Genomic DNA, 17125 nt, shown 5'->3' on the forward strand with positions numbered 1-17125 from the left:
TCCTCTCCTATTTTCCCCCTCCTAAGTAATAATGCTGTCCATATATTTTTGTCTAATACCATTTGGTTCACATATTCGAGTGCTACAAGTTTATATAAACCGGACTTTATATATAAGTTGTTTTTATCATTTGCCAACAAATAGCAATTTAGACATATCAACTTTTGCCATAAAGCCACAGAATGGTGATTTTATAAATTTTTTAGAAAGGTATTAATGGCACGTTTTGAAGTTTTCTTACAAAGATATATCAAGCTAGATAAAAAAACTATGTCTAGATAATAAACTACAATATAAATATAAAATAAAAGAGTACCTAAATCTCAGTTCAAATAATCATGATGATCGTCAATCTTCTAAACAAGACGGCACCTTAAGAAGAAGAAAGTGTAGCTTCTGTTGTGGAAAAATCTTTTTACTTCTTCTAATTACTTGATTTAATAACATGAATAGCAAGTATGAACAAATATTTTTATTACAAATATTGATTATTGGCGAAGTCCACCTCTGCTTTTAGCTTATTATTAAACTGCTCAAACTGGATTTTTCAATTAATCAACTTTGCTTCGTTATATCTTGACAAAATATGAAAACTTGCACCGACTGCGCAATTTATAGAATTCCCAATAACACTAAACAAGATAGGTATATATTATACGCTTCACTAACATTTTTGTAATTTTATATTACTCTTTAATTGTCTGGTGAATGCACTTCTGAAGGTAAAATGTTTCACCTCAGAATTGATACTTTTGTTGTTTTCCTGATATGCTATTCCGGTATAATGGGGCAGAGAGAACGTACGTATTTTTGTATATTTTATAACTACAATATTTTTAAAATCATAAAATTTACTTTGTCAAGTTTAATATGATGCAGTGTAGTGCGGTTTTTGAGGACTTCTTAAATGTTTTTGATCACATTGGTGAACAGAAAAACACTTCTTCGTAACTAATTTGAGGCTGCTGATTTCAAATATAGAAACGTTATGAAACTGTTTTGTTGTGGCATGTTTATTATTATTTTATATGAAATTAAACGACAATTATATGATAATTAAATTGTATATTTTTTGTTTTGACGTTTCTTAAGTTTTGAAATAAAAATTATGAATGATCTTAACCTGTAAATGTTTGTACTTGACGATGGATGGTGGATGGTAATATCAATTTGATATTTCTCTTACTTCTCTCCATCTTATATAGCTATTAGCCATATTTAGAGTGAAATCTGAGAAAGACGTTGTGCCCTCGAATTGATATCATACTCTGATTTTTGTGTGCTTGTTACAGTTAATTATAGATGATAATTATTATGTTGATTTGTTATTATTAATATACTCTTATTTCTGACTTTTTCTTTTAGTATTGGTAGTTAGATTTTACTATATTTTATTAATATAATTGCTATACCGGCGAAATTGATAATTTCGAATGATTCTGAATATTTTAATTTTCTTTGAAATCTAAGAAGCTTAACAAACCGTTGACAACGTCGCATTAGTTAGATGCCTCAGAAAAACTACAAAAAAATGTGCGATTTTAACTAATTACCTTAAACATGTTCTCTGTCAACACATATGTAAACACGCTATTTTTGAGGATATCATAATTTACGAGGGAAATGTAAAATGAGGCTAATTTGATTAGGCCTGTGGGGCGGTACCATCGAGTTAGTGCGGTACTGACAGATGCTGCTCTGTAGGTTCTCGATATATTCTCACTAATCATGGATAAATAGATTCACAAACATTTATGGATTGGTTACGTTGATCATATTTTTGATTGAATAATAATTTTACAGTACATTTTTTTCTTTGGTAAGTGAAATAGAGGAGTATCAGAGTCGATATGATAACTTCAATGTTAATCGAAAGGTGAAGGAAATAGCTGGAAAGTTCCGAAAACCAACAGCGGAAAACTAACAGATGATGAAGGCAATCTTGCCATAACCAAAGAAGATAAAAGAAAGTATGGGAAGAATACTTGGAGAAACTTTTCCATGATCTTAGAACAATACAAGAGCCCACCATTGAAGAAAATTCAGGTCCCGAAATCCTACCAGAAGAAATAACGGCAGCCGTTAGACAAATGAAGGATGGAAAGGCACTGGGACTTGATGAAATCCCTGCAGAACTGCTGAAGCTATTAGATGCAGAACAAATAAAAAATAATAACTGAAATATTTAATGAAATATACAGGGTAGGAAAAATACCAGTAGAGTGGCTCAAATCGGAGTTTGTACCATTGCCCAAAAAAACCAGGAGCAAAAGTTTGTGAAGACTATAGGACCATAAGCCCTATGAGCCATTTGCTGAAGCTGTTTTTAAAAGTGATCCACAAAAGAATTTACCGGAAATCTTCTTCTTCCTATGCCGTCCCTATTAACGGAGGTTGGCGACCACATTTTTAAAAGCTTCTCTGTCTTTTGCAACGTGAAATAATTCGTCTACAGTCATGTTTGTCCAGTCTCGAATATTTCGCAGCCATGACTTCCTCTTTCTACCTATTCCTTTTTGCCATCGACTCTACCCTGCATGATGACCTGCAGAAGACTATATTTATTATTTCTTAGTACGTGTCCAAGGTATGCAGTCTTGCGTACTTTTATCGTTCTCAACAATTTTTTGTCTCGACCCATCCTTCTCAGCACTTCCTCATTGGTGACCCTGGCAGTCCATAGAATTCTCAACATTCTCCGGTATATCCAAAGTTCAAAGGCTTCAATCTTTTTAACTATTTGCGCTTTTAGTGTCCATGTTTCTACCCCGTACAATAGTTGCGACCAGACGTAACATTCAACAAACCTCAGTCTCAGAGCAGTATTCAGATTTTTGTCACAGAACAATTGTTTGAATTTTAAGAACGCTGCCCTTGCCATTTCTCTTTGTACCCGGATCTCTTGGTCTGGATCTAATTCTGTGTTGATGTAAGCTCCCAGATATTTATATTTTGTCACTCTCTCTATTTGCTGTCCACCAAGAGTTAGTTGTTCATTATTTATTGGACTCCTTGATACTATCATAAATTTGGTCTTATGGTCCTTACCGGAAATGCGAAGAATAAATTGCGCCGAATCAGTTTGAATTTATGAACGCCGCTGGTACGAGGAAAGCTTTATTTAGCGTGCAGGTATTATTTCAGAAATGTAGAAATGTCAGCTGTAATGTTTTTGCATGCCTGATTGACTACAAGAAGGCTGTCGATAAAGTCAGGCATGAACAAATGATGGAAGTGCTGAAGAGGGCAGAGATTGACGGAAGAGACTTCAAAATAATAGCTAACCTATATTGGAATCAATCAGCGGTGCTCCCAATAGATGGAGAATATACTGATCAGGTCAAAATCTTAAGGGGAGTGAGATAATAGTGCATAATTTCATCCCTAATATTCAATCTGTACTCGGAGAACATTTTTGAAGAGGCTCTAAAATATATTGATAAAGACATCCCAATAAATGGAGTAAAGCTCAATAACCTGCGGTTTGCAGATGATACAATAGTGTTTTTCAATACCATAGAAGGGCTGCAAAACTTAATGAACAAAATAACGGAAACAAGTAGAAAATATGGACTGGATATAAACACTAACAAAACAAAGCTAATGATCATCAGTAAGTAAAATCTAACTGGACCAAATCTGTATGTGAACCAAATGAGAATTGAATGTGTCTCACAGTACAACTACCTGGGAACTATATTCAATGAGTCGTGGGACAATACCCTAGAGTTAATTACTATTTAACTGGGAATAAGCCACAATTAAAGGTTAAAATACGTTTATTGACGTTTCAATTTCCACTTCGGAAATCGTTTCAGAAAATTTCCAGAACGATTTCCGAAGTGGAAATTGAAACGTCAATAAACGTATTTTAACCTTTAATTGTGGCTTATTCCCAGTTAAATAGTAATTAATTTAAAATGCCACAAGAAAATAGCTTCAGGACAATACCCTAGAGATTAAATGTCGCATCGGAAAGACAAAAAGTGCATTATTGACTATAAGCTCTGTGTTCAAGAGCCATGACCTTGAATTTTTTTGGAATATTCTTCTGTCTCTGTTAGATTATTGTGCTTAGTTATAATTAAAGCATTTATTGCCACCACATTTAGCAGTCCATAAAATGTTACCATTGTCCATTCTCGAGTTGTTCTGACTATATTACACGTCGAAGCCATTATATCTACCACATCAACTCCACTATTCGTTATGTTGAATATTATTTAGATATTTAGATATATATTATATAGATATTATTTCTGACTTTTGGGCGACTTTAGTTGACAGATCGATGTTGTCAATATCGCGATGCAAAGACGATACTAGTAAGGCATTTTTAGATTTCTCCATGTTGTTTATGTAAAAGGTTCTCGAATCAATCAAAGAAATAATTTCATCCCATTTTTTTAGTGACGTACATTCTAAATAAATTTTGTCTTTGAAACGCTAAAAGCATTTTGTCTAATATAAGACAGACTTCAGGAGTACAAGTAAATTTATATTTTATTAATAGCTCTTCTTTCTTTCCTACTCTCTGAGTCATCAAATCTAATCACACGCGATAAGAATCTAAATCTTGGCTAGGTCATAGCAGCTACAAAGATTTCAGATCCCGTTCCATCGTCTGTCCAATAGTCTTGTAAATTTCCTTTTGCTACTTTTTTAGATCCCCATAGATAAAGCAAACCAAAATGAGCCTGCAATTTTTCTTTGGATGTTATTTTCACATCATGTTTATCTGCATATTTTGGAGCATTTTTTATTATGTACATATTTGTATATCGCATAAACATGTCAAGAATATCGCAAAAATGGTTCGTGAAAGTGGAATTTTTCTCATTTTGGTTACATCAAGTAATAAAAGCGCCTATCTTCAGCTGATTGATCCACACGATTTTAATCAGTTGGCGCATTTTCATCTTGTTCATCTTTTTGTTTAGTATTCCTTCAAAAATCCTTTAGAATCATTTTCCTCCGAGAATTCTTCGGTACCAGTTAAAACTGTCTCGTATAGGTTTTGTACATTTTAAACTTTTTCTCATGTGGATCCATGTATCGCTGTCTTTGATCCAGTTTCTGAAATTAAAAAAAAAACATGATTTTATACACGAAAAATTATTTTGAATAACTTAAGTATATGTCCAAAAAAATAGGTAAAATATCGATAAATCATACACTCCCAATACTCGAGAAAATTGTAAAATGAATTGTTTTTTTTTAAATTTTATATAGTCATTTTATAAAAAAAATGTACTTCTGCTACAGTAGTCCAATAAAAACATGTAACAATTTCACTTTATCAAAATAAACACTATGTCATCCGTTACGAAAACAAGAGCGTACTAATTTTCTTACTATTGTAAATGCATTTTTAAAGAATGATTAACAACAGAATTCAGTTTTAGTTACGTGGAAAATTATTTACATCTTATATCAGTGCATAAACGCTAGATGGAACTACGTTACATAAACAGACGGGGCATGTCAGTCCATTTAGCGGTATATCTCAAATGTATATAACTTTTTTTTAATAAAAAATGTGTATATAGCAGATTATTAACCTTGAAACGTAGCTGGAATAGTTAATGCAAAAAAGAGTTTTTCCTGGACTGATACGCCTCACCCGTGCAACAGATGGTGAATGAATTATATATTAAAACTGTTTCTGAAAATCACACACTACAGACTATTATGTACCAAACTTGGAGGAAGACATTGAAGACAACCAATTTGGATTTAAAAAATGTCTGAAAACATAAAAAGCCTTGTTTATATACAACATTAACATACCTATGCTCAAATGTAAACCAAGATGCCTTTTCTAATGGCATATCTAAGCTTATATGTATATATGAGATTAAGCCAGAACTGATTGTAAGGAAAATTACGTTTTTTACTTATGTTTGAGACGTGTAGATTTCCACTCCAGTAATCGATTTCAACAAAGATTTTTTAAATATTCTGCGAGAATGTAAAACGAACAAGTTATTTTCGATATGTTTCTTGTCGATTAAATTCTATACTTCTGCTCTTTGCACTATTATAAAGCTTCATATTTCTTTTTTTTTTCCAGTTTTTTTGCGAGGGATTCCCAGTGCTCAATTAAAATTCTTCTCATAGGCGAATGCGTTTCATTTGATGTTCCTTTTTTGTTTTTGCATTTTTCTGCTATTCTCTTTTAGTATAAATACCTTCTGTGTCATCTTACTGATTTTCAACTTTAAATTTCTATTCGCTGTTTTCTGTAATTTGATTTATGAAATACATAAGTGTTTTCATTCGGATTTTGTACAAGGCTGGCTTATGGTCGCTTTCTATCTCTGCTAATGTTATTGGGCAAAGGCTAATGTTACGTCCAAAATTCGAGAAGGAAGTAGCTCTCTAGTTGGAAGAATACAGTTGAGCTAGGTGTGTTTTTAAATACGTAAAATTGTACTAGCTTATTGAATAAAAAATTCTGCTTTATTTGCGTATGTCAAAATAATAATTTATAAAAAAAAGTCGTTAAGACAATATAGACTTTCGGTGCATATCAGTGGAGATACACAAAAAAATTTGGCAAAAATACGACCTGTACAGTAGAAAAGAAAACATATTATATAGAAACCTCAGCATTGAAATAGTCAGAAAAAGATCAGAAGATTTGCAGAAAATCATAAAAAAAGTCTGCATAATCACCAGTAATGACTGTATACCAAAAGAACAACTCCTACTTAACAAATAAGATCAAAAAAACAAAACCTGTCAATGTAGTTTGGTTTCCAATGATAAATGTAGAAGCAAAGTAGAATGCTTAAAACTGTTGAGGTTAGGTACTAGTGCCAAAAAATTACTGGTAAATCATAAAACATTATTTCTTAACTTAAGGGGTTATGTTCACGTCGCAGTTAAAATGAGTGGCATTCAAATAAACTAACGTTTAACGATTCTTTGTTTTATTTAACGAATATTTTAATTTTCCCGAAGTTTAATTGTCTGAACAGTGACATTGTTGCCAGCGAGGTCAAGAACAAGAATATATACGATCAGTACAGTTCGCTCTCAAGTTTCGCGCTAGTCTACTGTACTGCCTACTGTAACATCTTTTTTTTATTGCAATTTATTATAACACATATTATAAATTATAATAATTTTAGATGACAAGTGTACCACAAAAGCTGGCCTGGAAGGTGTGTGTCGTAAAGATTTGGAATGTAAATCTGCCATAGAGAATATTAGCAACGGAATCATACCAGATTTATCATTATGTGGCTTTACAAAAAATTACTTTCCCATTATATGCTGTTTAGATAATTCTACATCATATTCAACTTCTCCACCAGTACAGAATGAAAATACATCTGAGAGAACTGGACCAGGTCCTGGAGATAAAGCTAATAAAAGTAAGTAAAAGAATTATAGCTAAAAAAATCTACAATTGTGTTTTTTACTGATAATAGGTATCCTCATTTTGCTGTTTTTTAAGATTAAAGAAACTTTGCAGTGAATTGTTTACCACTTTTGGTTGGGACATCTGTATGTGCTATCAAATATCTTACCTAAACTATATTTTACCTTAAGCTATCGACAGAATAAACAGAAGTCACTGCGTGATATTGGAGTCTACACGTGATGAAAAACTTGCTATTGGCCACAAGTTATCGAACCATCTTTTTCGTGTCAGTTGGGCTAACAGCCACGCAGTTTGTTTTTCCGCTCCGTGGAATGACGAGTCCTAGTAGTTATTTGTGCAAAACTGATGGTTTGTTGATTTTTAATTGCTAGGTCGTGTTTTGATATAATGCAAGCTTTTTCTAAGATTTTGTTTATTTATAGTCAATACAAAATTTTTTCCTACTTTAAAATAATTCCTCTGCTTATAATTAAGTATTTATAAAGGTAACTTTTAAAAATTTATATTTTGTTATTTTAGTTGAAAAAGTATAATAATTACATTTATTAAAAATGTCTAATACGGAATCTGATAATAAAAACGGGCAATTTTTAGCACTAAGTCTTTTTAGGAAAATAGTTTAAAAAATAAAGTAGATATAAGAACCAAAGAAATAATTATTAATATATACAAATCCGAAGATAATCCTACTTTAGCGTTAACGGACATTCAACAAAGAGTCACAGATAAAGTTGGAGTTTGTTCGAAAAGTGTTTTCAATGTCTCACACATTATATGCACCGAAAACAAAAAAAAATCGTTCAAAATGAATAGATGACGTAGATTACTTTTTTAAGTCAGCTATAAGAAGAAAGTTTCATCAATATTTTCCTACAATTGACAAAGTCCTATGAGATATAAATAATGATAATGACTTACCAAATTTTAAGAGAACCACGTTTTACAAACTCTTACGAAAATGACATATTTTGTATTTAAAAAACGTGGAAGAAATAGCTACTCGACAGAAATGAAATTGTGCTATGGCGAAAATATTATTTGCAAAAGAGAAAACAATATAGAGTTGAAAAGACAACAATTTGTTACTTAGATAAATGCTGGCCATACAAAATCAAAAGTTTGGGTGGACGCTTCTGTGACTTCAGCGGACGTTTATTTTTGGGTGGCCTGTCGACCGGCTTAAGAAATCCTTCAGGAAATTCAAATTAAAATAACCCTTCAATTTTTTAACTTTTATCTTTAATATTACTTTTCGGAAAAGGTAAAAGACTGATAACTCTGTTACATCGGAAGTGAGAATGGATGCACTGTGGGCTTTTGAATCGAGCAAAAGTGGAGCCTACCATTAGGAGATGTATGGGAAGTTATTTTAAAGTTGGTTTAAAAAGATTTTACTAACACTGGAAGAAAATGCCATAATTGTTATGAACAATGCTCCTTTCGATTTCCAAAAGTCAGATATTCGAAATTGGCTTCTCTTAAAAGACATTCCAGAAACGCTGTTAAAATGCAACTTTTAGAAACCGTTAAACAACATGAATGAGGATATAATTAGTATATAGTAGATGAACTGGTAAGAAGTAAAAATAGAATAATTTGAAGGTTGCAACCGTACCACTGCGAGCTCAAACCAATTAAGCTTTTATGGGCGTAAGTCAAGAATTATGTTGCAGCCAATAACAGAACATTTAAATATGCTGACGCTTAAGTTGGAACGAAGAAACGAGGACGGCGAACAGTACTTGGAACGTTGCGAATGTTTGAATTCCAAGACAAAATGGCAGCAATAAAATTAGGTCAAAATGACCAAATTGACAGAAATCGCTGGTACAAAGGAAGCGACAAACGGCTTGGACTGTAAGAGACTCGCTATGCAGATAGAAGACAAGGATAAGATCAGTGCTGTGGTATGGAAAAACGGCAGCTAGTATGGCTATAGCCAATATCACTACTCTACAGGGATAGGTATTCTATAAACTCTAAATATTCTGAGATTGAATTAATTCAAAATTTATATACTTTTTTATTCCATTGCCTTTTTAAAATATTTTTCAATTAAAATAAATTTTATAATAAAAAATTTGTTATAAGCGGTGTTTAACTGATTTTAGTGTGCCAAGTCTACAGTGCATATGCTTACGTTATTGTAAACTTATCTCTTTTTGGAAACCCACATCGGTATCTTGATTGTCGAATATACAATAATGAAATAACAGCGGTTCCAAAACGACACGAGTTTCCTCATATGGTAAGTATTTTTTGCACACTTTACAAAATTAATTTTGTAAAAGAACTATTTGTAGCTTAAATATATTATGTTAAAGGCAGTCTATGTTTTAGGATCGTTTCTGCTTTAAAATTAAACAGGTTTGATAGTCTTAATTGTTTGGAACATCCCTTTTGTTCATAAGGGGTTATCATATTGTTGTATCTTAACAATAGCATCATTTTTAAATATTTCATGCTTTTTAAAACTTTTGTCGAATATTTTATACTTTATGGCGTATATTTTACGCTCTTTTAATTAATATTTAATGCACTTGACAAATACTAGTTGTTGTTGTTTGTTTGGGTTTATATGACTGCGACAAAATACTGTACTTTATTTAACGTTAAGAACGGAACGTTTGGCTTATGGAGATATGTGTTGTCAAAATGCCAAGGGACGTGTTGCTACTAGACTGCCGATATACGAGTCATCCTAATCAGCGCCGTATTCAGCAATGTGAAGATGTAGTTAACTTAATTTCTCCAATAAGCAGATACGTATAGTTGAATACAGATAGTGTATTATAAAATATGTTTTTTACTAGACATATAGGTATGTAATTATTTTAAGTCTGATACAAATAGTTAAATGTTTCTATTGTTTAGCATTACATGTTTATTAACACCCTATACGCCTTGTATTTAACGTTCCCCTTAAAAGAAATGTTATATTACTTGAAACTTGTTGCACTATTACTTAATTTTTACTTTTTGCCGGACTATCAGTTACATACTTTTCGGATTCGGCACTTTGTGTTCGCCGATTTTCAGACTATCACATAATTTACTTACTGGTCATCCAAACAAAAGTATTGGTTGTTTTTAATTCTAATGAAAAAGTAGAAATCAAAGATAGATGTACAAACATGTAATTGGTAAAATATCCTAAATGCATACCATGACTTATGGTTCTTGGGAAAATTGCCGTATAGCAAAAGAAGTAATGAACCAGGGCAAAATCAAATGCGCAATAAACTCATTTAAGACATATAACTTACCAGGTTTGGAAGGGATTTGCCCAATACTTATACACAAGGGAAATGACCTTGTGCATGATTCTGCAAGCTAGGTTAGGACTGCTCTACGGCTGATTGAGACGACGATTCTTTGGAAGCACTATGTCCGATATTCACTCCAAATAAACGACGGTGTATCCTTGGGAACGAAACTCAAATACTGATGCCTCTATATCAGAATATCGGGTAGTTCCATCATGGTCTACTTTACTCCTCGGTTGAAACAAACAAGTTGTGCGTGATAAGTTTGTTAAATCTTTGTCTTTTTAACCAGTGTAATATAAACTACTGCGGCATGGGTGACATTATTGTAGTTTGTATTGGAATTTGTAATGACTATGATTCTAATAGCATGTTGTATTCTCATTGAAAAACACTTGTCGTTAAAATAATTAAAATAATATAAAATAAATTTGTCTTTTGTAAATAAAATTTATTTAATTAAAATCATTTTCCCTACTTTCATCCCTTTTGTCCGATGGGCACTTATGGTCAGTTACGTTAGAAAACACTCATTTTAATTTATTTCTGTGAAAAAGAAAATACAAATACATTCTGAATCGTGCTTGTGCTCTTCGTGGCGAGCTTCTATCGCCCGTAAGAAATACGTAGCCCAATTTACGCAACGTTCGGTTCTTAACGTGAAACGCTCTCTAGTTGTATTTTTTAACAAAACTGTCATAATTTTTTAGTCAAATTTATTTAAAAAGCATAAAAAATTCGACGGAGGTATTAAAAAGTATTCGGTATGCTGTAAAAATTGTCAGATACGAGCTAAAATAGCAAATAACGAGCTTATGGATGAGATTCGGTCAGTTGAGCATAGGCTTTATTCAATCGGTTAATCTGAGACGAGTGAATCATGCAAGGTTTTCGATACAAATTGGATAACATTTAGGGTGATTAAGTACATGGAACATGTAAAGACGACGTGATTTTGGGACCCTTTGAATGTTTTGCTTTGCACACAACTGTTTTTGAAGTCTTTAATAACTTCGCGCTCAGTTTTGCTATCCGAAGTGGCTTGTAAGACTGATTTGTCTTTTTCGAGCATCAGTAAAATGAATATTCAAAACCCTCTTAATACATTCACATGGTGCTACATGATCGGTTCGTTGAGAAAAAGGCAATATTCCTAGTATCTAAGTAATATTATTTTACGGCTAGGATACCTCAGGGGTCAATCTTTGATCCGACGCTGTGAAACCTGGCGTATGACGGAGAAATAAATCGTGAATGTGGGGACGTTATTACTCTTTTAGAATTTGCAGACCACCTCAATATGCTTGCTTGCATAGGATAAGTACAAACTCATGCATTGAACACGCAGGGCAAGATATTTTCTTTGGGGTCGGATCTTCTTCTCTTAGTACCCTGTCAGATTATCGAACATTGGCGATTATATTTAACTCGAAATTGATTAGAGAATGTTTCTGGATACCACTATCGGAGATTTCGGAGCCAGAATATTCTTCTTCAGTCTGGGCCTCTTCTTTTGGCGATCTTGCCCTGTATTATAAGGTGTAGAAGGTTATACCTCTGGTATAACCAGAGGATATAACCTTGGAATCGGATAAATGACAATACTTTGAAACTTGCTGCAGGTAATACTAAAGCTCAGAGGGCCTAAAAAGACACAACAGAAAAGAATTTTATGTTGATTAAAGATTGGTGTAGGGCGGTAAAACTGCCCGCTTATAAGAGGCTTGTGGTGGGCGTGGGCAGAATTGCTCCGCTGCATGTACATATAGGTTCGTATCAGCTGCGAACCTATGGGTGATATCCGGTTGTGTTGTCCTGCATGTTGTGGTGCGTAAAAGAGAACGGCTATTTTGACGTTGAAGGTTGGACATAAAAAAATGGTAACGAGAGGTAGATGAACATTGTGATGAGAAAAGTTAAAGAGGATACATTGGATGTGGCGCAGTAGACCAAGTAGTTTATCCACAGAAATTTGGATAGACTGTGAGCACAGACGTGATAATTATTATCTGATAAAGTTGCTTTCAGATCATGATTACTTTTGTGGTTGCCTTTATAGGTTCAGTAGGGCAAAAGTCGACAAATGTTTCCACGACGACAGTTCGAACACTGTGACCTATGTACTGAACTGGAATATATTATATAAACGGGTCAAATAGATAAGTAAATGGTGGAGAGAATGGTTGCGTTGAAGACGATCAAATTTCCAAAAAGATTTTTCCGCCTTCGTGCTCCTAGTGAGAAGTATAGGGTTTAAATAGTTTTAGTTGTGTCATGGCGTGGTAACACGTTGAAGAGCCCCTAAAAAGAAAAAAACACATATTCCCGGAAATAAAATATTTCCATATTTTGCTAAAAAAATTATCGAAAATCCAGTAGCATTTAGTATATTTTTAAATAGGTCAAAAATCACAATAATTGCAAATAACTCCGTATTAAAAGTTATGAAGAAGATGCAGTCTTAAATATTAGTAGATAATATTTTTTATCGTATATAGTATAATTACCGGATATGGTATATACACTATAACGATTTTTGTAATATAATGATTTAAAAGGAAAAAAACATGGCGTGACAAGTTTTGTCAGAGCTTAATATTCTTCGTTCTTGTTCTTGTTCTTTATTATTAAACAATAATTGGAAATATTTATATGAGATTTTGCAATTAGCCTTAGACAGTATTCACACGGTCTCAGTTATTGTTTTCATTAGCAGTATTAGTATAGCTAAATAAACAAATATAAATAAATCACAAAAATGTTTTCCTAAAAACAAATATAGTACAAGAAGTCTCGTTGAGCCCATTGTTGTCTTATTTAAATTTTATTTATGAACTTTTAGGTAGAAATTGGATATGGTTCAGATTCTGATACAAAATGGGGATGTGCAGGATCACTTATTAGTGAAAATTTTATTCTAACAGCAGCACGTTGTATAAAAGATATGACAAAGTAAGTATTTTATGAGTGAAAGATGGTTTAGTACTGAATCCAAATTATTGTGTTTGGAAATTGTAGCATTGGTTTACGATATGACTATATTATATAAAGAGAGAAAAAAGTTTTGTTTTAGATATTTTAAAAGTCCAGTTATTATCATTTTTAAATTGTATTTTTTAGGGGAGATGCCAAGTTCGTTAGAGCATCCGAAAATGATCTTATTCTGCAAGTCAAAGAAATTTCTGAAATAATATTACCCCCCAACTATTCAACGATGAAAAACCAAAGTTTGGTGTTATTAAAAGTCAAAACAAATTTCAAGTTCAACGGCTTTATACGTCCAGCTTGTCTGTACACTAAAAATGACAGTCCTCAACATCGATTCGTAACAGCAGGTTGGAAGCTTGCAGAATTTGCTAATAAAGTTGGTCAAGATTTAAAAAGAGTATACGTACAACCACTACCGGAAGATAAATGCAATGATAACGATATTGGTAATCATAATTTTAGTGGTGTTAACAAAATCAACTCGATCTGTACTAAAGCAGCTACTAAAGGTTACTACGGAGATATTTGCAGCGTAAGTAGTTCAACATTTTTTCGTATGATAGTTATTTCTGTTATTATTTTTGAGCAATATTGCTATTTTTGACTGTAATTAATGTCTAGTAATGTTGTTATCTTATACTCATAATACATAAATATTTTTCTACAATCACTTAAAAAATAAAAAGTATTTTTAAAGCATTTTACTGATTAACGTACGACTACTATTAGGTTTTTTCCAACATATTTTTTTCTACTATTATTTAACTTTCGTTTTCGCCTCGTATTTCGAAATCCAGGTAGTCATGCCCCTTCTTTTTCTTAAAATTCTGAAGCGGATACAGCAAAACTCTCTCAGTCCATACTTCAGTGGACTGCGAACCTCCTCTTCTATTTTCTATATTAATGCAGTGCTGTTTCCACATTACATGTGTGTCTTCCCTGGCCTTCCGTTTACCTCTTCTTTGTAATTCGTTATATTCATCCGATGTTGCTTCTATTTTTATTATTTTTCGTTCTTTCATCCATAATAGATTGCAAATATATAGCTATTGCCTTTTTTTTCGATATCGGTTCTGAACTGGTTATTCTTAAGATGCTGGTTTCATTGATTTTGCAGGTTAATTTGTCTTCCTTCATTTCCCTGCGCTACTGGGTAGCTGAATTTACAGCATTAATTTGTGATATGATCCACAATTTGCTCCCCTTTTGACTAGAGCATGTTTTACCATTTCTGTCATTGTTTGTCGTGTTATAAAGAAGTCGATGAATCATCTTTGTTTAAGGGTAGGTCTTTCCCATACATACGAATAATTTCTGTTATATTGATGGAATGTATTTTGTACTTTTAAGTTAACCAGTTCGCACATGTTAACGATTCTGTCTCCATCATTAATGAATGAACTGGGGAACAATATTGGGCTGGCTTTCTCTATTCTTATTTTAATATTTTAGGTGTATTTGACTATTCACTATAATTCCCTGTAAAATTATTAGCATCAGTTAGCTTATATTTGTCTACTGCTGAACCTAGGCGTCCCGTAAAATTTTCCATGTATTTCTATCTTGAGATTCTTGCATTCAACTTGTGCTGATGTGCTTTATATCATTCATTCATCTAGTCGGTGGTCGCCCTTTACTTTGATATGTCTCTTATCTTGGTCGCCACTCCAGAATCTTTCTGGTCCATCTTTTATCTGTCAATCTGGCTCAACATCCGAACATGTCTTGCTCAAGCTCATTTAGCCTTGGTTTTTTTGACTGCATTCGTGATTCCTGTTCTTCTAGGTTTGGTACTTTATCTTTGATGGTAATACCTAACACTGATCTTTTTATAGCATGTGGTGTAATTCTTATTTAACTCATTGATCCTCTTGTCAAAGTTCTGCACCATATCTAAAAACCTGTAAAATGCATTGTCTGACTATCTTGACTTAAGCGAATCTCATGCATGCACTAGATATTTGTAAGCTATTACTGGCTCGATGTTACGGCTTTCAATGTGAATTAAATTGCTGACTACAAGATTGGTCATAAATTTTGTCTTTGAGGTATTAATTTTAAGATAAATTGTTTTGGACACTTTTCAGCATATTTGTAGCTTTATCAACTTTATCAGACATTAAAACGATCTTAGGTGGTTTAGATCTCCGTTTCGCTTGAACGTATATTCGAGTACAGCTATATAAACTTTCTGGGAGATTGTATTACAATATCTAATTTTACATTCTATTCGCAACTTTTTGGCCTCTTTACGAAGTCGAATACAATCTATACCAGTTTTATAGATACTCTTTATCAAGGAAATATATCGATAGTCAATGCGGAAGTCAGCCAATGCTCGAAGCATATAATGATGATCTATAGTATCAAATGCCATTTTATAGTCTACGAGTACAAGAATAAATGGCTTTTATTCTGTGCACTTTTCTATTAGCGTTTTAATAACTTGTAGATGATCATTTGTTCCGTATCTGGAGTGAAATGTAGCCTAATAAAATCAATAACAGTCTAAAATCTTAAGAATTGAAGTGCATATAGTTCTCAAGATTCAGCCTTGATTTCAATTCTGGTTCAGGCTATATGAAGTATTATGTCTCTTTTTTATAATTATTTTGTATATTGTGGCACTTTCTTTTCTAACATATTCTGTAATATATGAATCTATTGCAGGTCGATATCGGCGGGCCGCTTCTTCAGTTTCGCCCTGATACAGAGGCTATTAAATGCATGCACGACATCGTAGGAATAAAAGTGGAGGATACAGAATGTGAAAGTGGTGAAAATGGCATCAACGTATATACCAAAGTGTATAATTATATCCAATGGATTGAGGATACAGTGTGGCCATAGTGTTATTGTATAAAACAGTATTAAAATATTTGTAAAACGTATTTGTTTAATAAATTTTTTATCCTAGTCTATGAACTCTTTCTTTTGTTTGGATAATTAAAGAGATAGAACATCCCTTGAATAGTTTTATATAACATATTCTCTAAAATACACATATATGATATAGCCAGTTCGCATAAAAAATACAACAAACACCTTAATGTATACTAAAATAAAATAGAAATACCATTAAGAAATAATCAAAAACATAATATTGGTTAAAATAATGTTTATAAGAATACCTATGTATACATGGTTGGTCACTCAAACGACTACACCCTGATCTGCATTATCATCATTCGCTTAGCCTTTATTCCTATGCCCTAGTTACATTATAAGTTTTCATATTGTATCATGCCAATATCTATCCCCTTTATCGACATGTCCTGTAGAAGAGTCTTCCTCAGGTTTTCTTTAATCTTCCCCGCCTACTCCTTCCAGCAACTTACAAATCCGCTATTCTTCGTGTAAGGTGATTTACGTCTCGACGTTAAACATGACCAATCCATCTTAACGTATGCAGTCTCATTTTAGCAAAAATTGGTGCCACCCCAAGAATTCCCCTAATATGTTTATTCTTAATTTTATC

General features: G+C 32.8%; 1 protein-coding gene across 1 annotated transcript; it reads left to right on the forward strand.

Moving 5' to 3' along the window:
- Window positions 1-633: 633 nt before the first annotated feature.
- LOC140441459 (serine protease snk-like) lies at window positions 634-16566 on the forward strand. Its single transcript, XM_072532194.1, has 6 exons — window positions 634-800; window positions 7137-7382; window positions 9505-9641; window positions 13502-13611; window positions 13780-14179; window positions 16318-16566. Exons 1-6 carry the CDS (start codon window positions 728-730, stop codon window positions 16495-16497), a joined length of 1146 nt encoding a protein of 381 aa, XP_072388295.1. The 5' UTR covers window positions 634-727; the 3' UTR covers window positions 16498-16566.
- The last annotated feature ends 559 nt before the right edge of the window (window positions 16567-17125 follow it).

This window comes from Diabrotica undecimpunctata, chromosome 5, assembly GCF_040954645.1.
Source record: "Diabrotica undecimpunctata isolate CICGRU chromosome 5, icDiaUnde3, whole genome shotgun sequence".
Taxonomy (NCBI): domain Eukaryota; kingdom Metazoa; phylum Arthropoda; class Insecta; order Coleoptera; family Chrysomelidae; genus Diabrotica; species Diabrotica undecimpunctata.